This window comes from Rhinopithecus bieti, unplaced genomic scaffold (genome assembly GCF_001698545.2).
Source record: "Rhinopithecus bieti isolate Rb0 unplaced genomic scaffold, ASM169854v2 scaffold_32083, whole genome shotgun sequence".
NCBI lineage: Eukaryota > Metazoa > Chordata > Mammalia > Primates > Cercopithecidae > Rhinopithecus > Rhinopithecus bieti.
Window position 1 is genome coordinate 2,684,956 of NW_016814096.1, and position 26,257 is coordinate 2,711,212.

Sequence of the window (26,257 nt, forward strand, 5' to 3'; positions counted from 1 at the left end):
AAGGAAGGAAGGAAGGAAGGAAGGAAGGAAGGAAGGAGGAGGGAGGGAGGGAGGGAAGGAACTCCTTCTGGATACTGGATACTGGAGCCAGTCTCTCTCTCTTCTCCTCTCTAAACCTGGCCTCCCCTCTTCCCATAGTATGACTGTAAGGGGCGTCTCAGGAAAAACTCTAACCTGATATTTTTCTCAACCTCTTAACCTGCAGATGGGAGAACCTACTATTTATACATGCTTTTAAAATCACAGCTGAAAGTCCTGCTCCTTTATTAGGGAGATAGTCTAGCTTGCATGAGGGCCAGCATCTGTATTAGCCCCAGGACAAACTCTGTCTCCCCCGATGGAAGCTAACATTAAGCTACAACTGTGGGCAACTCAAGGAAGAATAGGTCGAGCTATAACCACTAGGCCAGTCCAGATCTTAAGGATCTCACTTCTTTTCCTAACCAGAGACAGTATCCCCTGGGCCCAGAGGCTAGGAAAGGGCTAGAAGCCATTATTAATAACCTAAAGATGCAGGGCCTCACCTCCTCAAATCCTTTCATAGCCCCTGAAACACCCCAATATTAGGAGTGCAGAAACCCAATGGGGAATGGAGACTAATTCAGGACTTTTGCCTCATTAATGAAGCTGTAGTTCCAATCTATCCAGTGGTACCTAATCCCTATACCTTGTTAACTCAAATACCTGAGGGAACTAGATGCTTTACAGTCCTAGATTTAAAGGATGACTTTTTCTGCATACCATTACATCCTGATTCTCAGTATCTGTTTGCCTTTGAAGATTCCTCTGGCCAGACTGCCCAGTTAACACGGACAGTGTTGCCTCAGGGATTTTGAGATGGTCCTCATCTGTTTGGACAGGCACTGTCACAAGACGTTTCTGAATTCTCTCATTCTCAAGTTAGGGTCTTGCATTAGTTGATGATATTCTGCTCTGTTCCCCAACTGAGGAAGCTTCTCAGGAAGGCACTGAAGCTCTTCTCAACTTCTTAGCTAACAGAGGACATAAGGTTTCAAAATCCAAGGCCCAGCTCTGCAAAACCTCAGTGAAGTACCTAGGATTAGTACTGTCCAAGGGGACCAGAGTATTAGGGGAAGAGAAGATTAAGCCTATTTTCTCCTTCCCTCGCCCCCAAACCCTCAAGCAACTAAGAGGATTTTGGGGCATTACAGGATTTTGTAGACTATGGATACCTGGGTATGGTGAAATAGCCCGTCCATTACATAACCTCATAAAAGAAGCTCAGGGAGCTAAAACTCATCTTAACCTGGGAACCTGAAGCTCAAAACCCCTTCAACCAGCTAAAGAAAGCCTTGCTCAAGGCGCCAGCCCTCAGCCTTCCTGTAGGGAAGGCCTTCAATCTGTATGTATCAGAAAGGAAGGGAATGGCCCTGGGAGTTTTAACACAGGCCCGAGGACCAGCTCAACAGCCAATGGGTTACCTAAGTAAGGAGCTTGATTTGGTGGCTAAAGGGTGGCCAGCATGTCTCTGAGCCATTGCCTCAGTGGCTCTACTGGTCTCAGAAGCCTCCAAACTAATCCTAGGAAATGATTTAACTGTTTACACCCCACATAACACGGCAGGACTATTGCACCCTAGGGGGGAGCCTTTGGGCTAACAGACAGCCAACTCCTTACACATCAGGCCCTGCTGTTAGAAGGTTCCAACATCCAATTAAAGACTTGTTCTCATCTAAATCCAGCCACCTTCTTCCCTGAGGAAACTGGGGAACCTGAGCATGACTATGAACAAATCATAGTACCCACCTATGTGGCCAGGGAAGATACCGGAGAAACTTCCCGAGAGAACTCAGTCTGGGTTCCTCTTCACAGATGGGAGCTCTTTTGCAGAACAAGGAATATGCATATGCAGTGCATCTCTCCCTCCAGGCACAAGTGCTCAATTAGCTGAGCTAACAGCTCTTACAAAAAAAATCAAATTAAGCAAAGGAAAGATAACTAACATTTACACTGATTCCAAGTATGGTTTCCTGGTTCTCCATGCTTATGCTGCCATTTGGAAGGAAAGGCATTTCCTTACCACCAATGGACTTCCTATAAAATATCACCAGGAAATTAACAGGTTATTATCTTCAGTTTTCCTTACACAAGAAATAGCAGTGATGCATTGTAAGGGACATCAAAAGGGAACTGATGAAGTAGCCGAAGGATACAGATTAGCCGATCAGTAGTGGCAAGGCAGCCTCAAGGCATCAACACACTTCATAACCCTCTAATCTGGGAAGGCTCCATAAGAGAAATTAAACCTCAGTACTCCCCTACAGAAATACAATGCACTACTTTGTCTCGAGGGTATACCTTTTAGTCCTCAGGATGGCTACAGTCAGAAGATGGCAAACACCACTTGCCAGCCTCCAGCCAACGGAAAATCCTTAAAACTCTTCACCAAGCTTTTCACTTGGGAAAGGATAAAACTTATCAATGTGCCCAGAGATTGTTTTGGGAGAGAACTTACTAAAACAATGAAGCAAGTTGTTAATACTTGTGAAGTCTGTCTTAAAAATAATCCCCTGAACAGGTGACTCCTTCCTCCTCAAACCCAAAGAACGGCAAGTTACCCAGGGGGAGACTGGCAAATAGACTTCACCCATATGTCAAAGACAAAGGGCATTCAATACCTGCTAGAACAGGTAGACACCTTCACAACTGGGTAGAAGCATTTCCATGCCATACACAAAGAGCCTCTGAGGTAATAAAAATGTTAGCTAATGAAATAACTTCCTGCTTTGGTCTACTGAAGTACCTTCAAAGTGACAATGGGCCCTCGTTTAAGGCAGCTGTCACACAAGGGAGACACTTGGCACTCTCGAAAGCACTAGGCATAGAATATCATCTCCACTGTGCTTGGAGACCCCAATTCTCAGGAAAGGTAGAGAAAACTAATGATATTATCAACAGACACCTCAGCAAATTATCCCAAGAAACTCACCTTCCTTGGATCACTCTTCTTCCCATGGCCTTACTATAAATAAGAAATACCCCTTCAAAACTAGGTCTTAGCCCTTTTGAGATGCTGTACAGATGGGCTTTCCTTACCAACGATTTTCTATTAGATCGGGAAACCTCTGAGCTAGTTAAGCATGTAACCTCTCTGGCTCACTTTCAACAGGAATTAGCACAACCAGCAAAACCCCAACCGCAGGAAACTGGACTACCTCTATTTAATCCAGGAGATTCGGTACTGGTAAAGGCTCTCCCTTCTCTCTCTCTCTCTCCCTCCCTAAGCCCAAGCTGGGAAGGACCTTACACTTTACTTATTATTTTTAAATTCTACCAAGATGGCAGCATCATCTGGGGTCATCCCTAACTTAGGCTCTTTTCTAGAAACTACACTACATTGAATATGCTGGACAAAGAGATCTATCATTTCTATGCCCTCATAGGGAGATTTAACTGAAAGAGCAGACTGGGGAGGGCATGCACAGGACAATCCCATCTTAGAAAAACCATGAATGAGAAATTCTATAGCCAGAGGTCTAGTCTGGATTATGCGCATCCCTCTCCTTGAAAGATCAGTACTTAATATTTCTATTACGATGCAACGAGGGTAGAAGGCAACTGTAGGTGCCATAGAGGCACAACAGCAATCTACAGACTGTTTCACCTCAGTAGTAGCACAGAATAGACAGGGCTTAGACATCCTTACAGCTGAAGTAGGAGGTACCTGTGCACTTATAAATAAAACATGCTGCTTCTGGATTAACACCTTTAGTAAAGCAGAGGAAAATCTACAGGTACTTAAAAGATCAAATCAAAATCATTAACTGCCTACAAGAATATGCAGGCTTCAGCCCCGGGTGCCTGTAATTCCTCTTTAATGAATTCTAGTCTTCTTTATGGAATTGGTTAGCCTTTATTAAGCCCCCTCTTACTTATATGTCTTGTATTAATATTTGGACCTTGCATACTCAATACTATGACTCAAATCATTTCCTCTTGCCTAGAAGCAATCAAACCAAATGGTGCTGCAAACCGAACCACACACGGACATGCCACTCTTCCGAGGACCCTCAGATCAACCCCAGGAGGAGCCCTAGCTGTTGTTCCCCACTTGATGTCCCTTTTCAGCAGGAAGTAGCCAGAAAGAGTCCTTGCCCCAAACCCCCAGCAGCAGTTAAGATGGCATCTCCTTAGGGAGGGAATATCACAGGAGTTATTAAGGAAAAACTGTTGGTATTTCTTATACTCGTCCTTAAGAAATCTAGCCCAAATTACCTATGCCTGCATAATTTCCTATTTCCTTATTTAGGGATATAAGTGATATTTTGATCATCTTAAAGTACAGCTAATGAGAAGACTCCTGCAGTCTTCCAACCCTTAAAACTATCAATCTGCACAGCAAACTGCAAACATTACAGAAAATTGTCTTTTATTACAGGTCTCCCCTTTCGCTTTTGTCTTTTCCAGTGCTGAGTATTACAGCAATTAGCCAGCTTCAAGCTACAGTAATAACAATGACAAGGCAGCTGCTGTTAATACATTTTCAATCCTTGAGACCCATAAAATTAAAATTTCAAAGAGAATTATCACTTAGCAGGCACCAACAGAGATATATACTCGGTGAAAATGAAGTCATTTAAACTGTCCAGAAGAAAGGAACTGCCAGAACATATATTTTAACAAGAATTGACAAGAAGGAAAGGTTTAGTTGGTATCTAGTTCTCTACCGAATGTCAATATTACTTTCCTATTATTGTTAGATCTGGTTTTCAATTATAATAATAATTTTGAAATGTGTATCTAAAGATTGATTACAATCAACTATTTATAGTAGAGGTTATACAGTGAGGAGGAAACACATTTAACAGCATTTTATACATATCAAAATCATTAACATCTAATAAGTTTTGATTCGGTACATTATTTTTCCAATTTTTCAATCTAGTTATTTTAAGGAAATCTGCCTGGCTTGTCTCTGAGATACTACTCACAGCCAACAATGGCTCTAATCCCTTCCCCCATCTTTTCTTTCAATTTAAGCAAATACAGGCATACATTCCTCAGATACATACATGTTTTCCTGGGAGACTCTCATACAAGTATAAAATAACATGCATGAAAGCTATTACTAACTCATCAATAAATGGGGAGACTAGTAAGATGTTACAACTGATTCAAAAGGAGAATTCAAAATATACATATATAAGTAATGAGGAATCCTGACTTAGCAAAATTGGACACTGTCCACAGGTTAACAATAAAATGAATCTCCATTGAACACAACTTGCATTTCCATAAACAATAATCACCTGCGTAACTGTCAGGATTTCACAACTGACAGTTGTAAAATAGCATAATGATAACTCCAAGACACCCAGTAAATACTCTTTTTGTTTGCTTCAAAGTCTTTCACTTATTTTCCTGACACTGGCCTCAGGAAGGGACTGAATGCAGGCATAGTAAAGACGTGTTGTACTTTCTGTCCTTGGTCTTCGTTTCACTCTGCACATTTGTTGCACTTGTCTCTCTGTGCATCTTGGTTTTCTTTACTTGAATGCCCCAGCTCTCCCTTCTACCTTCACTGCACTTAAAAACCCTCCTCCTCCTCCTTATCAGTCAAGTGTTGACTAGAAATCAGAAGACATGGAGCCTGTTTTTAGCTTTGACCCCCACTAGCTGTGTGCCCTAAGGCAAGTCAGTGATACTTTCTGGGCATCAGTCTCCTTCTATTAATAATCTGGATCAGTGATCTCCAGACTTCTGAATTAACACCAGTAGTTTGTTCTATGTGGTATTGTTTATGTCTGTCTTAATGAAGGACGGTGGGAGTATATGCTGGGTAGGTGAAGAGGAGAAAGGGCATTTCAGTCAGAGAGAATGCTTAGTAGCCGGAAGTGGTTATAAATTACGTTCTGCAGGATGGAGGTAAAAGGGAGGCTGAGTCTAAAGGGTCTTCCATGCTATGCACAGGGCTTTGGCCTGTATTTTATGGATGACTGAAAACCACCAGGGAGTTTGAAACATAAGATATGTGATAAGAGTCTGTTTTTGAAACACTTGCACAGTGGCAGTAAAAGAAAGAGGCTGAAAGGCAGTGGCCAAGAAAGCAAAAGCCCAGCCAAGCAGGGAGGCTGCTGAAAGAGTTTAAAAAGGAAGTTGGAAGGCAGGGACTCTGAAGATGCATTTGGAAGATAAAGGACTTGGGGTGAGAAAACTGAAGGAGAGAAAGGAAGGCTTCAAAGACTCCCAAGTGTGTGCTCAGCTGAGTAGCTGAGTGGATATCATTCCCTGGGATGTGGGTCAGAAATATTACCATGTGCTGAACACTATTCTAGGCCCTGGGAATTCAGCCATAAACTAGACTTGAATTCCCAGGGCCTGACCTAAAAGAATTCACATTCTAGGGAGGAGTTTTTAAAAAGTAAACAGAAGAATACACAAATAAATTGTAAAAAGTGCCAAGAAGGAGACAAACAAGGGACTTGGAGAAAAATGGCAGGGATCAACTTTGATTAAGGCAGTCAAGGAAGGCCTCTCTGATCAGGTGGCATTTAATCTAGGACCTAAAAGACATGATCTAAGTCAGCATGCGATGAATGAGTATGTGTGCGTGTGCAAGGTTTTGTGCTGGGAGAGGCAAGAACACCAGGCAGAGGAAACAGCAAGTGTGAAGGCTCTGAAGTGAGGAAGTACTTCACAGGTAGAAGATCAGCTGGCTAGGGCAGAGTAAGGAAGTGCTGAGGGTGGCAGAAGATAAACTTGTAGGGGCCAGATATGGAAGGGCTTGAAAGCTGATGAGAACAGTCTTACCAGAAAGGAAATGATTCCTAATAGGAGACATGAGGAGAGGGAGAGAAATAATTATAGAAGGTGAGAGGGCTTGGAGATCCTGAGCTCTAGTGGAGGAACTGGGCTTCTTCCATTTCATGAAATAAGAGAGAGAAGCTGGGTTTACATTCCAGCAGACTGGTAGGTTTTCTGGTAGGAAGGCAAGGAAGTTCATTACCCAATGACTTCTACTGTCTTAAATATAAACAAAGTCATCAAGTCATCAGCTGAGAGTATGGCGACAGGGTATGAGAGGCCTGACAAGAGAATAAAAGGTATAAGATAGTCATCTTCGGAAGTGGAACAGCAAACTACTAAAGAAACAAAGAAGGGTTGTTGGGCAGCATTAAGTGCCGATCTGAGGTTGAAATCATGAAGCAAAGCCAGACAACAAAGTTGTGCAACATTCTCCAGCAATGTTCAGCTGCTCAACGCTGGCCCAAAGAAATGGGTGGCAGGGTTCATCCTGGCTAAAGGTTTGGCTAGGCCAACTCCATATGTAAATTAGGTCAACCATGACCTTAAGTAACAACTGTTTCAATAGACTAGGTGCGGAAGCAAGATCACAGTGGGCTTCACTCACTTTCATTCAGAAGTAAATGAAACTTGGAGGCATGGAGTTCTAATGACTCTTTCAATAGTGTTGCTATAAAGAACGGCCAGACAGGGAAAAAGAAGGGAAAACTGGTTAATTCAGACAGTTTTCTACTACATGCTAAGGGGTAACATTAGGAGACAGGGAGAGATTAAACATATAGGAGAGCAGAGGTCTAAGAGGTCAGACTTTGTCGAGATAGAGAAGCCGGCATTAGAAAAACAGGAATGGGAGGAAAGGTAAAGATGCAGGTAAGTATGTAATAATATTAACAATGTAATATTAAATATGTAATAATACCACTGATAATAAGAATTGCTAACATTTCTTTATTGAGTGCTTATTTTGTGTCAGGCATTTTTCTAAAGACTTCATATGGACTACTTTACTTTATCGTTATAACAACCCTGTTGTACTGAGAGATTAAGTAACTTGTCCAAGGCCACCAAGATAGCAGGTGGCAGAGCCAGAATTTGAACCCAGGCAGTCTGATTCTAGATCCTGGTCCTTAACCTTTACATTATACTGCATGTGGGAAGAGGAAGAAATTAAGAAGTTCACACCTAATAGCTTTCAGTTTCTTTGTGATTTTGGAGGAAAGGTCACCTTTGAAACAGGTGTGGGGTAAAGGATGAGGTGAAATGGTGAGGTTCTGGAACAGCTACTTAGGGGATTGTAAAAGGAAACTCCCCAGAGGACTGTCACATGCTACTCAGAGGCCAGCTGCAGTAGGACACCAGAATATTTGTAGAGACACTAATTCATATAGTTGAATATACCCAAAAGAGTGTATGGTAAAGGGGTAGGGGTTGGGTAGAGAAGGATATGACCATGGAAATGGGATGTTAGAGTGAGGGGGAGGTAAAGATGAACAGCACTGATGAGGTCAAGGAAAAAAACGGGCAAGGTCTTGGATGTCCTTGTGTTGCAGAAATATCAAAGAACAAATATTTGTTCAGCATCAACAGATATAGGACACTGTGATAGTTAAGGTAAAATTAAAAAACAGAAGTAGTCCCTACCTGGTTTTTCTCTGCAACTAAGCAGAGCTTCCTAAAGGGTAGGGAATGGGCTGTTGGTATAAGCTATACCTACCACAATGCTTTGCTCAGTAAACATTGGTTGCATTAAGATCATATCCCTTACATTTAAAAAAGTCCTATATCAGAGGTTATGGTATTTTGTGGACTGCTTCAGGCTCACAGGAAGTTGTTTATTTGGTCTACACAATGCTTAGGAAGAGTCTGAGCCTAAATTTTAAAATCAACAGATTTCATATAAAATCTGAGTTTCCAGTTTCCTTTAAAAAAGCAAAACTAAACAATGGGCTGATAATACTCCCACATAGCAAAAACGATCAGCGTTGTGTACTGCTGCCTCTTAAAACAGGGCATATGCTGGCCCTAGTATCTTCTTTTTGGTTTCCATCTGGCCAATCTAAAATGCCATATTCTCCATGAAGTCTTCCATGAGTCACTCTATGAAATGACCTTCCCTTCCCTGTAAACTTGCAAAATACTTTGTCATCCTCTAACAGAACCTCGTACTTTCCCCCCATGCCCCACTGCCCATTACTCATATATATTAATTATAAATATGCATTTGCAACTGCCCAAGTTTCTGAAGAGTAAGAACAACTTACTCGTGTTTGCATTTTTCAGCCTGGACTTTAATATACAGTTTCTGAGTAAATGCTTTCTCTTTTAGGGAAACACTCCGTGACTTTTGCTGATGCTAGAAAAAATCAGTTCAAGGGCCAGTAAATAGGGATTTAATTTCAGAACTGTAAAGCCAGTTTAGAGATTATTGTTATAAGCTGAATCTGACCTGAAAATAACACACTTGACGCCTGAAGAATCTTTAGAATACAAGAAGAAAGTATATGAAACATAAATCACTTGGGAAAGTTACTGCAAAGGATAACAAAAATTATTGAAAGGGCTACAGAGGGAGGCAAATAATATGGGTTCAGAAAAGAGTGTTTATCAAAGACAGAATAATAAATAATGCACAGGTCTTGAGAGGGAAGGTTTTGGTGAGGAAGTCTTCCAAATCTTTATCTCCAATCCAGTTCTCTCTCCTAGCTTGGAAGCAATACCCAGTGTGATGGTTAATACTGAGTGTCAACTTGATTGGATTGAAGGATACAGAGTATTGATCCTAGGTGTGTCTGTGAGGGTGCTGCCAAAGGAGGATTAACATTTGAGTCAGTGGGCTGGGAAAGGCAGACCCACCCTTAATCTGGATGGACACAATCTAATCAGCTGCTAGGGTGGCTAGAATACAAGCAGGCAGAAAAATGTGATAAGGGAGACTGGCTTAGCCTCCCAGCCTACATCTTTCTCCCATGCATCGAACTCCAAGTTCTTCTGTTTTGGAACTCAGACTGGCTCTCCTTCCTCCTCAGCCTGCAAACGGCCTAATGTTGGACCTTGGGTTCATGTGAGTTAATGCTTAATAAACTTCCCCATATATATACATATAATTCCATTAGTTCTGTCCCTCTAGAGAACCCTGCTTAATACACCCAGTGTATAGTACCACATGCTGAGGCTGTACCTCAAACTCAACATGTCCACAACACGCCCATGATAAACTGCTTCTTCCTCCTGTATTCTCTTTCTGGTGGACCACCAGGCCCCAATCACTAGATCAGACACCTAAAAGTCATTCTTGATTTCTTTTCTCACTACACACATCTAATCAACAGCCAAGACCTTCTGATTTTACTCCCTCACTCAGACCTCCAGCATCTCTTGCCTGGATTCTTGCCATGGCTTTCTAGTCTGTCTCCATGCCTCTAGTCTTTTTAACTCTAGCCAGCAATCCCCAGGCTTTCTTCAGTCGCCTTGCTGATTATCTCATTGCCCTTAGTTTAAAAATCTAAGATTTGCTTAGCAGGCCCTTTAGGTCTGGTCCTAGTGTGTCCAGAATTGGTTCCTTCCAATGGGTTCTTGGTCTTGCTGACTTCAATAATGAAGCCGTGGACCCTTGCGGTGAGTGTTACAGTTCTTAAAGATGGTGTGTCCAGAGTTTGTTCCTTCAGATGTTCAGATGTGTCCAGAGTTTCTTCCTTCTGGTGGGTTCGCAGTCTTGGTGACTTCAGGAGTGAAGTCGCAGACCTTCGCAGTGAGTGTTACAGCTCTTAAAGGTGGCGGTTCCGGAGTTGTTGGTTTCTCCTGGTGGGTTTGTGGTCTTGCTGACTTCAGGAGTGAAGCTGCAGACCTTCGCAGTGAGTGTTACAGCTCATAAAGGTAGTGCGGACCCAAAGAGTGAGGAGCAGCAATATTTATTGTGAAGAGCGAAAGATCAAAGCTTCCACCGCGTGGAAGGTGACCCTAACCGGTTGCAGCTGCTGGTTCGGGTGGCCAGCTTTTATTCCCTTATTTGGCCCCACCCACATCCTGCTGATTGGTCCATTTTACAGAGAGCTGATTGGTGCGTTTACAAACCTTTAGCTAGACACAGAGCTCTGATTGTTGCATTTACAATCCTTTAGCTAGACAGAAAAGTTCTCCAAGTCCCCAGTCGACCCAGAAGCCCAGCTGGCTTCATCTCTCAGTAGCTTTTCTCTTTAGCTTCATCTCTTCTCAAGTCTCTGGCCCCTACTTTATGTTCCAGAACACCAAACTTAATATGGGAACACACCATGTCTATAATCAGGGACAACCCTGAGTTTGTGTACATGCTACTTCCCCTACGTGGAGTATCTTTACTTTCATTGCATGTGGTTATGTCTTCCTAATCCTTTAGGCCTCAGTAGATACTTTCACTTTGTCCTGAGGTATTCTCTGACCCATTCAAGTGTATGCTCCTAAACTACCTTGAACTTTCCCATCTAAGTCATATTGTCATATGTCATACTATGTCATATTGTCATACCATCCTTGTCTCTGCTAATTTGTCTCTCCCACTATACAGCATGTTCTAGGGGAGAAGGAACCGGATGCAGCTTGCACTCTTAAATCCACAATGCCTGGCACATAGTAGGCACTCACTAAATATTTGTTGAATTAATCACTTACAGTTGAACGTTCCCCTTCCTTAAGGCCAAAGAGACTGTCTCTTTCAATTGCCCATGAGCCCCTAAAACTACAATGAAATTTTATGACTTCTTAAAATTTTTCTTATTGCTGTTTTTATGTATTTGTACAAAAACCAGACAAATACAAATATCTAGAGGGGCTCATGTATTTAACTGGATATTCAAAGCCAGTGTGAGCAGTGGAAGCTGTGGTAACCTGGCCAGCACCCTCGGTAAAGGTAGTGTTCACTGGCAACCGCAATCCAGATCCCATGAAAAAATAAGGGCCCGATGTCACCATATGTTCTGAGGTTTTAAAAGAAGCTGAAATGCTTCTGGATTTTGAAATGTTGACTTGGCCGGGCGTGGTGGCTTACACCTGTAATCCCAGCACTTTGGGCAGCTGAGGCGGGTGGATCACCTGAGGTAAGGAGTTCGACACCAGGCCGGCCAACATGGTGCAACCCCATCTCTACTAAAAATACAAAAATTAACTGGCCGTGGTGCCATGCGCCTGTAATCCCAGCTACTTGGGAGGCTGAGGCAGAAGAATCGCTTGAACCCAGGAGGCAGAAGTTGCAGTGAGCCGAGATCATGCCATTGCACTCCAGCCTGGGCAACAAGAGCAAAACTCCGTGTCAAAAAAAAAGAAACGCTGGCTCAAATTTTTCATGAACATTGAGTTAGGCAAACGAAACATGCTTGTCCATCAAGCTGTCTGTGGGCTATGTTTGGTATGAGAATCCTAGTTTTTTCTGGGGTCCCTTAAGACTCTCTTTGATGCTCACATTACACTAAGATTTACTGATTGAGGGCATGAACACTTCTCCATACACACCTGCCTAGGAACGATCTCCAATTATCTGTCCTATCTCCAAGATCTTCTCTCTCCCATCCAATCTTGCCTATCCACCATTCTATTTTCAGAGTAGTCTTTGCTAATTTGGGGAAGTCACTTATTCAAACAAGACAATGGTTGACAAATACTTAGCAATGAAATCTCCTGCTAGTTACTACTTTTTAATTAGGATTTTCAACCCTAAGAAAGATATACATGGAAGGAATAAGATAGGGGGAATAAGGGAGATAATTTTGAGGGGTTTCCCTGCCTCTTAGGTGGGGTTTATCATATTGTGCTGAAACTGCTTATTCGCCTACTTCTCCAGACCCTGGGCCATCTGTCTTATGTACCGCTATCTCTTGAGTGCGGAGGTGCTCCATAAAACTGTTGGTTTGTGTAAATGACCGAAAACTACATGCAGAGTGAGGGTGGATTTCCCTTTGACTTCGGCTTAAGGAAGAATCGTTCCCATGATCATCCCACAATTCATCTAAAGGGAGATAGGCAAGGAGCAACTGTTCAAAGGCAAAGCGCTGGTAGCCGAGGCACAGCTCAGGTTCGGCAAATGTCTCCCGAGTGCCAAACGTCTCCCCAAACGCCTGACTGGTCAGGGCGCAGAAAAGAAGCTCGGGGAGCGCGGTCTTCGCCCCAGCTCCACTTCGGAGCTTCACGATTCCTTCTCTGGCCTGTCTTCCTGATAAATACCCGCTGAGGTCACCCAAACGCTATCCTCTCTCCGTTATTTGCTTCTTTCCAATGTTTGGCGCCCAGCTTCCGCCGTCGGAGCCCCCCGCCAGGGACCACTGATCGCCTGGGGCCGCAGCCTTGCTTCCCAACGCGAAGGCCGCGGTGCGCTATCCTCTCTCCGTTATTTGCTTCTTTCCAATGTTTGGCGCCCAGCTTCCGCCGTCGGAGCGCCCCGCCAGGGACCACTGATCGCCTGGGGCCGCAGCCTTGCTTCCCAACGCGAAGGCCGCGGTGCGCCAGGGTAGCAAACTGCCCGGCCCGAAGCCCCGCCCCGCACCCAAACGCCCGGCCCGCGACCCCGCGCCCAGCTCCCGCCGCCGGGTTCCGTCTAGGCCTCCACTCCTGGGAATACCCGGGACCGGTGGCCCCGCCCCTACCTGCGCGCCGCATCTCCGGGAACAACAGTCTCCCTCTCGAGCGTCACAGCCAGACATGGCCTAGACCAGGGACCCACGCGGCCTCCAATCTCCGCACGGCTTTGCTCGCGGCGCTTAGCCTGGGTTGAGGCAGCAAGGCCGCAAATGCAATCAGGCGGCGCTGAGGGCAGCCCGGGGGCGGGGCGAACAGGGTGGGAGGGGTCTGGTAAGGCCCCTCCGGCTGGGGTATCCAGCAGCGCACCTGACTGCCCGGGAGGCGTGGCCAACGTGGTTGGAGGCGGGACTAGGAGGGCTTCAAGTCTGAGAGACCTAAAGGCACCTCGATCGTCTGGGGGCGGGGCCAACCATGTGGGAGGCGGGGCCTTGATGCTGGACATCAGGCTGTGCTGCGGGCAGCCGGTGAGACGGCCGTGAAGATGGCGGCCTCCTGGAGGCTAGGCTGTGATCCGCGGCTACTGCGTTATCTTGTGGGCTTCCCTGGCTGCCGAAGCGTAGGACTGGTGAAGGTGGCTCTTGGGTGGTCTGTAAGCCGCGGAGCTTATTGGAGATGGTTTCACAGCACTCAGTGGCTTCGGGGTGAGTGGCCGGGGCTCTCTCAGCTTCTCTGTGTAGCTGAGTGATGGGCCTGGGACAGGGGCAGTCTTGATTGAGGACCTGCGTCTGGGTGTTGAGGTGCGCGGGCTCCCTATTCCTTTCCCTCTTTCTCTGGGTGGGGTCCGCTGACTCGACCTAATGCATGCTGTGGAGGGCTTTCTTGGCAGCTGGGAGAACCCGACCTACCCTAGGCCTCCTGGTTTGTATGACTTTGTGACCTTGCCTTGGAATTTGGGTTATTTGTGAGGCGCGGAGAGGGTTCCCAAACTCTCCTCCCTCAGCCCCCTTTCCAGTCAAGGCTCAGGTTTCTTTAGGGTTGTCAAACGTCTCGTACGAGAAAAAGCTGCCCAAGGTTGCCGAGATTGAAAAGCCACTGTTGGGAGTTCTTACTCGTTCTCTAGGCCTCTCTCTTGGGAGGTGTTTTCATTGAGGCCAGTCGAGTTTTTACCCCACGCCATGACTCGTGGAAGACTTAAATTTGTAAATTCCTACGGCATCACAGACAAAGGTCCAGGAGAATGTTTCAAGCAAATATTCGCTTGAAAGAGCGAACATTTAGGAGATAAATCATACCAAAAAGTTTATTATAGAAAATTGTCGTTTAGTAATGATATTGATACGGTTAACACAATTCTTGCAGTATTTAACATGCAAAATGACAGGCTGGGTATTATTTTTCCTTATTTGGGGAGAGGGTTGGAGGGAGGCAGGGATGGAGAATAGGACTGACGTTTTTTAGTGTGACATATTACCTGCCAATCATCGTTCCTGGCACTCTACAGAATGAATTTTAATTTAAATAGGTCTAATAGACATTGCCTTCATATTCTGAGCTACCTGAGGCCCAGAAAGAAAAAAAAAATCACACAAAGTCATATAGTAAGATGAATGTATTGGGGTTCCTAAAGATTCCGTAATGGGAACAATTTATTTCAGTTTTTTTGGTGTAATGTTTCATAACATATTCCTTGGAGCAGAGGTGCTTTAACAGTGTGTGCAGAATTCCCTCTCTTCCCTCCTCCAGGTTTGTTGAAATTAAATTTTTTTACAGCTCGTAGAGATTTGGTCTGATCTAGTGTGGGGCTCAGGAATCTGCATTTTACAAATGTTGGATGAGTTTTGATGTTTTATTTTATCATGGAATACTAAAAGTTTAGTATTAGATATAATCTGGGAAGAGTGTTCTTAATCTTGTTTATCAAGCAGATCCTTTTGAGAATCTTTGAAAATGCTGCAGACTCTCTATACAGAGAAGGTACCATAAATGGTTACACACAAAAATGTGCATGTGGTGGCTCATGACTGTAATCCCAGTACTTTGGGAAGCGAGACTGGAAGATTGCTTGAGCCCAGGAGTTGGAGACCAGCCCGGGCAACAAAGTGAGACCCCTGCCTCTACTTGAAAAAAAAAAAAAAATTAGCCAGGCATGCTGGCATCCCCGCTACTCCAGGGGCTGAGGCAGGAGGATCCCTTGAACCCAGGAGTTAGATGTTTCAGTGAGCTATGATCCTACCATTGCACTTCAGCCTGAGTGACAGAGTGAGACCCTGTCTTAGAAAAAAAAAAAAAAAAAGAGTATACGTAGGCCCAGTTTAATGCCTTTAGGAACTCACTTAGGCAAGCAATCCTTATCTGCATCCTCATGATATTTTTTACCTATTGCCCATCCCCTAGACATATACCATGAACAACTTGTCTAACCCAGTTTGAATACCATCTGTCAGGAAGAAGGCACTGCATCTCAGGGAAAGCCAAATTAGTTTTCTAGTGCTGCTGCAACAGATTACCACCAATTAGTGGCTTAAAACAACACAAATTCACATCTCATAGTTCTGGAGGTCTGAAGTCCAAAATGGATCTTCTAGGCTAAAATCAAGCTATTGGTAGGAGCTGCATTCTTTTCTGGAGGCTCGAGACCCCATTCCCTTACGTTTTCCAGATTCTAGAGGTTTCGAAGATTCTTTGACTCATGGGCTTCGAAGTCAGCAATGACTGGTTCAGTCTTTATCACATTACATCACTTTTAATACTCCCCCCTGCCTTCTGCCACTTACAAGGACCCTTGTGATTACATTGGGCTCATCTGGATGATCCAGAATATTTTCACCATCTCAAGGTTGAGTAGAAACCTTAATTCCATCTTTAACCTTAATTCCCTCTTGCCATGTAACAGCATATTCATAGGTTCTGGGTATTAGGACGTGAACCTTTTGAGACATGGCATTCTGCATGTGAAGCTGTGGAAAGTATTTGGAAATACTAAGTATTTAGAAACTTTGGACTTTTTTTCTAATACCGAGCCAAAATTTATCTGCTTCTGACTTTCACCTACGTACAGGTTTTTGTTTTGCCATGCCGAAAATACATGAAAATCCTTGGACTATTTGTTTTACAAAGTGTGAATTTACGATGGTATTTTTTCTCTGAGCTTGGTAGAAACTGTAGTTTCATAAAACTAATCAACTATTTGGATTACTGTAAACTGTATACATTAAGTACGTTTATTGAACTGTTTCCTCTTTCACACACATATCCAGGATTTAAAAATTTGTCAGTTGGAACTACCTTTGGAGTTTTGGTTTCCTTAAAAGGTGTTGGCAGCATTTTTATTAGCTATGACATACGCCACTGTCTTAGCACTTCCTAGAATTTCTCATTCACTTCTCACATAACCTAGTAAAGTTGGCATCATCTGCATTTAGTTGGACAAAAACACCAAGACTTAGAGAAATTGAGTCTCCTAAAGACACACAACTATGTTAATGAACTGAAGTGCATGTATGTATTTGTATACATATATTAATTTGCTTAACAAATCTTTAATTTGTATCATTCTCTCAATAGATTTATTGAGAATGCAGAGACTGCCTTTCTCACCACTTATATTATTGAAGAATGGGTGAAGAAATTGGCATCTGTTAGCTGCCAGGCACATGGTAGCCTGCTTGGGAAGTAGTGGCCAGCTGAATCAAACAGATTCTCAGTATTTGCCACATGGCACATTTAATCATACTTAGTTTCTGGACATGCAATCCAAAATTCTATATAGGGCTGATCCTTAAGGTATTTGTAGTGTCTTTGGGAACGTAAACAATAAAGGCATGATTTCAGTGGTGTTTGCAGTAAGCTCAGAGGGGGTAAGTTTGAGATGATCAGGAAATAATATATAAGGCAGCTTCTTAGAGGAACAGGTGGCAGCCCTTACAGGCTGAAGGAACAGCAGAAACAAAGACCCAAAGACCAGAGTGCTAGTTATATAATTGACACAGCATCTGTAAACAGTTTTTCAACTTACCCTAGACAGTTAACTTCAAAGAGTTTAAATTGTGGTCCTTTCAGAGTAGGTAGTATGATTTGGCATCTAATTGGTAAGATGTTAATTAATAATACTGGTTTTAAGTTATCTCTGAAGAATAGCATGTTGAATTTAAAATAACCTGTGAATAGAAAAATAAATGAGGTTCAATCTTGGTGGCGATTTGCCTAGTATGTAATTATAGGCCTTGCATATTATAGATGTTAAATAAACATACCTAAGGAAGCTAGAAATCTAGGAAGTTATAAAAGAACACTAGAGCCTACAGTAGGATTGCAAGTTGGCAGCCAGTGAACTGACCCACATTGTTTTAGCAGAAAAACTTATGGCAAAATTTTGAAATCAAGAGACTTTACGGACAAATCTAGATGTTTGCTTTCTCTTTAAAATTGAAAGTTAAACCCTATGTAGTGACAATTATCTAACACTATAATTGTTCTTTTTAGGTAGTAATAATTGTTCTTTTTAGGTAGGAAATTGCTTCCTACTTTGTCACTATCCCCCCTACATCTTAGCAAGGCTGAATGTCCCTTAGTATTTGCATCATCTCTAGTTGTCATTTTTTTCTTGTACCCTTATCTCTATGGAAAGCAGAAGACAAAAGACCAAGACAAATGGGAGAAAGCAGATATTGTGTATTTGTGTAAAGGAGGAAAATGCTTATCCATTTAATATGAAAATAAAGAATGTCAGAATCTAAAGAAAAAAGCCTTAAGATGCTAGTCCTCTTTTCTCACCTGCCTGTTTTTTGTAGGCATATGAGTTTTTGACAGCAGTGCTATAACAAGGAGAGAGGGAACTTCTTTGATAGAGTTAATGGTATGGTATTTCTGCCAAAACACAGATACTCTTTTAGGCCTGGTTCTTATTAAGTGCTTATACATTGATAACTGATCACATTGATACTGTCCTTCGAGTTCTCATTTACCTGTGGAAACAAACATGTAGAAAGCTGTAGTAAAAGTAGGATTTATTAAAAGGATAGAACATCACTTATAAAGTGCTGCAGGGCTATGGGGAAACCATAATTATTCCATCTATTTCTTCTAGAGCTCCTATTGTTTGTCTTCTTTCTCTTATTTACTTTGTTTTTCTGTGTAGACTTGTGATTATCAATCTGTTTACTCCTGGCTTTTCTTTCTCAACGTCAGCTTGCCTTGCTTCATTGGTGATTCAGGCCTTTATGCATGATGCTCTGTCAGTTTAGTTTAAGTGCCCACCATCATTTCTGTAATCTCTTTCCAAATTCCTTGAATAGAGTAACTGACTGACCCACTGTAGATCAGTTGTGCTATAGGGCCTGCAAGGCTTTCGAAGGCTATGATTTGGACATTTTCTTTAAGAAAGTAGCATACGTTGAGAATCGATGATTGACATGTCTGTTGCTATGACCACGTGACTAAAATAGTTCAGTAGTACAGTAGTCCTTTATTTTAATTGTTTCTGTGCTAGGTAATGACCAAGCAAAATGTATCATCTAAGCAAAGCAGATCTAGACTACTCAGCTGAGATGTTTGCCCATCCAAAGAAAATAGGGCAGGGGTAAATGAGATCTTACTACAGGCAGCAACAGGAGGGACTAAGAAGATTTAGATGATTAGGAAATATTTTGTATATGTTTACTTTGTTTTAAAGCATTTTATTCTGTATATGAAAGCAGAATATTAGAAGTAACCATCATATACTGAGCTCTCACTATATTTGCATTACTTCTAACTGTCATAAAAACCCAGCAAAGGTTTGCCAGGTTTCATAGGAGAAGAAATAGAGACTCAGAGAGGTTTTAGCATTTTACCCAAGGTTAGTGGATAAGTGGATGACCACTTTGGAACTGTGCACCTGATGACATCCAGAAGACATCTTCTTGGATGTCTTTTTTGCAGAACAAAGAAACATCTTCTGTTACCACAGCAGAATTTTCTTATATTGTATTGACCAGAATTGGGTCGTTTGCCCTTTCTTAAGTTAGTTACTGGCTTGACTTCACTGTGTGAAAAATGGATAAACTTTGGCTAATCATGGGGATGGGTGTGGAATCACTAACTCTGAGTGTGTATGCCCAAGAAAAATATATAGCTGAACAAAGTTGAGCTACCAGCAAGAAAGAAATTTGGGGAGTAGGTTTGGGAGTAATAAGTAGCATTTATCGAGAGCTTACTATATACTGTGCATCCTTGTAAGCACTTTACATGAATCAGCTCCATTTAATACTCACAACTAATGCTATACTCTGGTAGATAGTTCAAGTTTCAACCCAGATCTGACACCAATGCCTGTTTCCTTAACCATAGTTTACCTCAGTATCAAGTGATAGCTTGATTATAGATTTCAGCAGAACAGTGTCAGCATGCTGACATTTTGTTCACATGTGTACATTCTATATGAACATTTTTGCTTTTTTTTTAAAAAAATGAAATCAGATATAGTAATAACTGCATTGTAGACTAGCATTTCTGTGACAACCTATCATTTTAGTACAATTAAGGACACCAAAATTCTTGAGTACGTATAAGGGTGGCATGACTATTTAAGAGAGAGTATATATTGACTTCTTCTACCTGTAAATTTCTAAGGTGACGTACTCTTAAATATACCTTCTTATTGTTGTCTTGAGCTTAATTTGCCTTTTACAACAAAATGTGTAAGTTCCCATAAAGTATCGTGTGTGTGTGTGTGTGTGTTTTCTTTTGCTAGGCTATAAATGGAATGCTAATTTCTTTTTACTCTTCTCCCAAGATGGCAAAGTAAAGTGAGATTCATGTAGAATTTTAATTTTATAGTTTAATACCAAGAAGGCCAGTATTGCAAGCTGAAATCTCTTCTAAAATATTTGGTTTATTTCATTCCAAGGAAATGCATTCTACACCATATGCTATCTAAACATTCTGGCTAACCTCTTTTCTAATGTGCTGTTGGATACTAAGTAGAAGTATAATAATATGGAATCAGCAGATTCTATATTCTATAAACAAGATGGGGTATATGGTGATTCATTTTTTTGGTAGGCAGTACATTTACTATAGCTAGTGATCTGTTTGATACTTTTCCATTACTGTATAAATCAAGGACTTTATTATGTGAATCATTCGTAGGGAAAAATGAGGATCAGCAAATGTCTAATTCAGGAGAGATTGCTTGGGAATCTATTAGCCCTGGTTTTTGGAGGGGAACAAATCTGTTAGAAAACTGATAAAAACTATACCACTTCTTCAGGAAAGCGTATACATACAAAATTTTGTATATAATTCTGAGTCCAGAGGACTCAGATCTCCCTGTAATTTGTCCATAAGTACCACCTAGTCTAAAGCCTATTTCCATAAACATTTTCATCATTTCCTAGCTTTCTGTTTTTTGGATAATAGCCATCCTAATGGATATTAAGTAGTACTAGTACAGATTTTTTTTTGTTTTCCAGTCTTCATCAGGTAGAATCTCAGCTTTATCAGGTAGAATCTCTTTGATTGTCTAATGGCACTTTTATCTACTACTGTCTAGTACTTGTGTATTTATCTTCTCATCTAAATTGTAATCCTTTTGAGGTGAAGAAGCTGGTTTGGTCTAGGGCTAGGATAACAAGTGTTCAGTAGGCATTTGTTGAATGCCTACTGAGTTTAATGAGATCTTGGTTTTCAAATATGAAATGTAGTTGGAATGGAGATTAAGAATTAGTGTACTTTAGTCATGAGAACACTGCTGAATTAGGTAGAGGAGAGAATAAAAAGGGAACCTTCAAGTTTGGGCTGGGAAGGTGAAAGGAACCTGTGAATGCATCTCTCATTACTCCAAGTAGGAACTGTGATATTCTACAATACTGTGACATCTTAACAGTATTATAGGATATTGTGATACATCTAGCCAGCTATCTGAATGCCTCCAGCATATACCCTCTTAATTATTTCTATGCAGCCCATCAAAAATAAATAGCTAACATTTTTGAGACTTATTCTCTGCCAAGCCCCATGTGTTACCTTTTTTTTTTTTTGAAACGGAACCTTGCTCTGTCACCCAGGCTGGAGTGCAATGGGGTGATCCCGGCTCACTGCAACCTCTGCCTCCCGGTTTCAGGCCTCCAAGTGCCACCATGCCTGGCTAATTTTTGTATTTTTAGTAAAGATGGGCTTTCACCATGTTGTCCAGGCTGGTCTTGAACTTCTGACCTCATGTGATCCACCTGCCTCAGCCTCCCAAAGTGCTGGGATTACACGCATGAGCCACTGCTCCCAGCCTACTTTACAAAAATCTATTTATGGCACCGTTTTAGAGAAGAGGAAACAGACATGGATTGAATAAATAACTTGTAGGTGGTGGATCTGAAATTTGAGCCTAGGCAGTTTGATTCCAGTACCTGCTCTCTAAATCACTATGGTATTCTGCTTCTCCCTGAGTTTTTTAAATTAAATATTTAACTAAATAATAAAATATTTCATGTAGCACAATAGTACATGCCTATAGTTTAAATAGTACTGAAAGGCTTGTAACAGTACAGTGGATCTCTGCCCCATCTCATCCAACTTTCCCAGTCTGCCTTAGAAGCAACCGGTTTTGTCTTTTAACTTCCTTCTGGCATTTGCCTATCTCCCTGTTTCTATTTTAGCCGTTATCTGTGGATGACTGACGGTCAGTGCCACTCTCTGTTTTCCCTCCCCGGTGAAATTGTTTTGTAAGTCTTGGTCAAATATTCACTGTTTACACTAAACAAATATTATTCACAATTGAGGATTGTCCCATATTTCGATTGTTAGCCTTCTTTTAGCTGCAGTTATTGCTGCCTTTTAAATTTTTAATTAGTTTTCTCTGCAATAATTTCTAATTTATCTAACACTATGTAATAGCTTCTCCACACAGTTTTCTGTAATGTCAGCCACATCAGATACTTTCTCATTTAACTTATTTTGCAGTTTTTATATATCACCAGTTGTGTAGATTGAACTTCAAGCTCTTCTTTTTGCCCTCTGCAGAGAAAACAAGCTTCAGTCTTCTGTTGAATGAGGGTAGGTTCTGTTGAATGAGTTGTTACCTACCACTGGATTAAGAGAGGGGATCCAGGTATCTAGCTACTTTTCAAACAGCAGCCACCCAAATCCTCCCTGGCTTAAGATACGGCTTTCTAGGGTCTCTGTAGCTGATTATTATTTATCTATTTACTTTTCTGCTTCCAAAATTATGTGCCATTATTCCTTCTTTTCTCTCTGTCCTTGTGGGTTCTGTTTAAAAATAACAAAAACAAACAGCACATTTTTAAACTTGGTGTTAGGTAAGTTTGAAAGAGGAAGTAAGATTGGATAAATTTATTGTAGACATATATGAAAATGTAGGTTATCAGAAATAAAAGAAATAAAAAGCCCTTATAGTAATATCACTAGCTAGAGATGACTACTGTTGCCATTTTAGAGTATTTCATTTCAGTCTTTATGTGTGTACAAGCGGGGCAGGTAGAAATTGGATGATATCGTCTATAGGTTTGAGCATCTCTACTCTGAAAATCTGACATCCAAAGCTTTTTGAGCACTGACCTGATGCTCAGAGGTGATGCTTAAAGGAAATGTTCATTGGAGCATTTGGGATTTTGGACTTTGAGATTAGGGATGCTCAACCAGTAAGAATAATGCAAATATTCCAAAATCGGAAAAAATCTGAAATTAAGAACTCTTATAGTCCCAAGCATTTCTGATAAGGCATACTCAACCTATATATTGCTTATGGGTTGTCTTTTTTGTGTTTGTTAGCATGCCAAGACCTGTAAGTGCTGTTTTCATACAAACTGTTGTGCATTCATTTTCTATTGTGGTCCGTTGACATTTTCAGTCTATTTTTACTCCTGTACCACACCAGAATAACTCTTTGAACAAAGAAGACTTATATGACAAATGCTCATTTAAAATAAAAAATAATGTAACTGCCTTTATTCCAAGTGTTACTATGTGCCTAGTGCTGATTTTTAAATTACTTTTACTTTGTTCTGCTTTATTTCATCCAGCCTGCAGATGGCAGAATTGTTTTATTTGAACAGCAATTTTGAAGGCTCCGTTTTATTTAGTGTGTTGTGACATTGGAATGAGAAGCGATTAAATGAACAGTCTCTCTCCCTATTAGCGAAGAAGCAAATTAATGTTAGAGACAGGGAGCCACACTAAGAAAGTATTGGGTAATTTACTTTTTCATTTGGTCTATCTTCATTTCATGATTTTTGCATGTTTGGATTATAAATGAACTAGAGCCTATAAATGAACTGGAGCATGATGTTTAAGCTGTACCATATGTAAACTGCTGAATACCCTTACTTACTTTAGTCAGAGTAATGGAGCTTAAATCTGCTTCATATTAACCATAAAACAGTTTGTTCTGCATTTGTATTTTAAGAGTTTGCATGTATGAAATTTTTTTTTTAATCTGGAGACCTTTTAGTGTTCATATATAGATCATCAATTTAAAGCTTTGATACAATTGAGTTTGCTGTGAAGTATGAGCGTTTTGTTCTTAGGATAAAAGAAATACTTTAGGGAATAAGAAACTAGAATTAGATTAGTGTACCATATTTGAAATTGAAGTCAGAATTATGCTATAGAAAAATTGGAAGAGCCCATTTGAAGAAATATAGGAATTGCTTAGAGGGATTACTGTAAAATTCAGTGATTGCTAAATTGCTCATGTAGCAGAAATGGCAGGGAAAACAGCAATATTCTAAGCAAAAAATTTTAACTTATTGTGTAATTCTGTTGATGTAAAAAAAGTAATATAGTTCTCATGAGTCATGAGACTTTACTTTTAAAATCAGCACATTTAAATATAAACTACTGGACCACATACATTACAATAGTCATTTTAAAATTTTTAAAAATGTTTTGTAACTGCTATGGAAGGGTAGGTTTCACAAACCAATTCGGTATAATTTGTTAGCTTTATAAGAAGGAGCAGAACACTAAAGTGACTACAAAAGCGTTAAATTTTAACTAAATTTTGAGTACTTTGTGAGTACTAATTGAAAAACCTGTATAATGAGTGCAGCAAACTACTTACCTGTAATTGTGGGAAACTAATATTAGTAGGAAACATAATTGGTGCATATCTTAAGGCCTTCTTAATTTGACAAGAGAATGGTAGAATGTACAGCTTACTGGAATGAGGAGGGAGTCTGCGTATAATTTCAAATGTAATTAATATTAGGTAAAGGATAAAATTCCATTCCAAGGAGTCTAGAAAAGTCCACACTATCTTAGTAGAGCTGACAGCAGCCGTAAAGGGCAGATATTAATTATGTGCAGGCCTGTCACTTCCAGCTGATGTTATGATTGCATAATTACTTTCCCGTCAGAAAAATACATCTGGAAAAGATATCATGTAGTGTTCTAATCAAAAGAGGGTATACTAGAAAGAAATATGTACTTTTATTAACACATTAATGCTTATGAAATGATTTTTCTAGCATGAAAGCCTGAGGATAGATTAGTTAGAATCACCACAAAATATACTGCACATTTAACTCTCCGTAATAAGTGAGTATAATCTATCAAGAGATAGTATTGAATAATGGAAATGTCCAAAATATCTTTCTTTGGTTTTTGTCACCTTCATTTCAGAGTAAAGATAATGATCTACTACAGAATTGTTATATTATCATAATTCAGATAAATAATTTCAGTTCATTTCATGAAGGGTGACTAAGGAACAATTATGTGCTTTTATTTTAAAATATGAAAATTTTGAGGTTCTTGATTTGGTAACTTGAAAAATAATAATAAATGCAGAGGCTTCATAATATTGTCCTTAATGTCAAGAGTAATGGAAATGTGAAGGTCTCTTAGGTGAGAGATTATAATAGGAGATAGAATCATAAAATAAATATGAATTGTGTCATGACAATTGGAACCAAAGCATACAAATATTGGAGAGAGACTTTAAGAGAATTAAGTTAGTATTTGTCATAAATTGGAATCTGGCTATAATATCATTGAGGTCCATTTAGTTGCTTCTTTGAAATGGAACTCTTTGATATGTAAATGTAATATGTATATATTTATGAAATATTCTGTTTATAATACCTGGCTTCAGCTTTTTGATAGAACACATTGGGACCTTTTTTTTTTTTTTAAGCTTTTGTTTTCAAAAAGAGGCTGGCCTCTTACCATGGTGCCATTTAAAAGGTGGGAGTTTTTTTGTCCACCCCCCACTCTTTTTTTTTTTCCCAAAACAAGTGCATTTGTTTTCTGAGCTTAAAAAAATAATCCTGAGGCTCAGGCTGACAGTACATTCTTTAAGCAACTGTTTTTGATTTCTTTATCAAGCCATGTAAAAAATGAAAAAGGCAGTAAGACACACCACATAGTGTAGAGTATTAGCTCATTCTATTATCTCCAAATGCATTTAATGTGTTAAGCTTTATGCACATTTTAAGAATTCTTGCAATTAAGTGTAGGATTGTTATGGTTTGGATTTGGAGATGCATCATTAATGTTATAATCTTGCCTGTGTGTGAGAGAGAGTGTGTGTGTGTGTGTGTTTTCCCTAAGTGCACTTCCCTAATTTTAGTTCACTCAAGAATTTAGTTCTCCAGCATTTTATAGACAAAACATTATGGTTGTACTTAGTAGTTTGCATTATTTTTTACCTATTTAATATTTTAATGTGCCTATTTTAGTTCACAAGGACTTATTTTACTAAGTAAAAAATGCAGAGATTTTTTAAAGCTATCTTCTAGTTATAATTAGCATTTCAACTAGAGGTAGCTTGGGAATTAAGTGAAACTGTTGCAGCTACAGTTATTGAGAATCGTGGTGGACTGGAGTTGGATGGCCTTTGTTCTTCAGTGTCTTCCAAAATAACCATCTTTCATAATTAGGAGTTAGGAAACTCATTGTGGCTATTTTTCCTCCTGTTTTTCAATATATAATGCACTTAGAGATAACCTGTTTTGTGTGCATTTGAAATATTCAATGTCAGTAGTAAAGATGGTTTTTTTTTTTTTTTTTTTTTTTT

General features: G+C 40.5%; 2 protein-coding genes across 4 annotated transcripts in view; one reads left to right on the forward strand and one right to left on the reverse strand.

Annotated features, from left to right (window-relative positions):
• The window catches only part of APIP (APAF1 interacting protein), a 36,231-nt gene extending 22,674 nt beyond the window's left edge, over window positions 1-13,557 (reverse strand). The window contains exon 1 of the mRNA XM_017849718.1: window positions 13,374-13,557. Coding sequence (XP_017705207.1) covers window positions 13,374-13,430 — 57 coding nt within the window. The 5' untranslated portion in view covers window positions 13,431-13,557. The remainder of the gene's footprint in view (window positions 1-13,373) is intronic.
• The window catches only part of PDHX (pyruvate dehydrogenase complex component X), a 101,035-nt gene continuing 88,281 nt past the window's right edge, over window positions 13,504-26,257 (forward strand). For 2 of the 3 annotated variants that reach the window (XM_017849714.1, XM_017849713.1), the window contains exon 1: window positions 13,626-13,949. In XM_017849714.1, the coding sequence (XP_017705203.1) occupies window positions 13,790-13,949 (160 nt within the window). In that variant the 5' untranslated portion in view covers window positions 13,626-13,789. Of the gene's footprint in view, window positions 13,950-26,257 lie in introns of all 3 variants that reach the window. The other variant, XM_017849715.1, reaches the window with a different exon arrangement.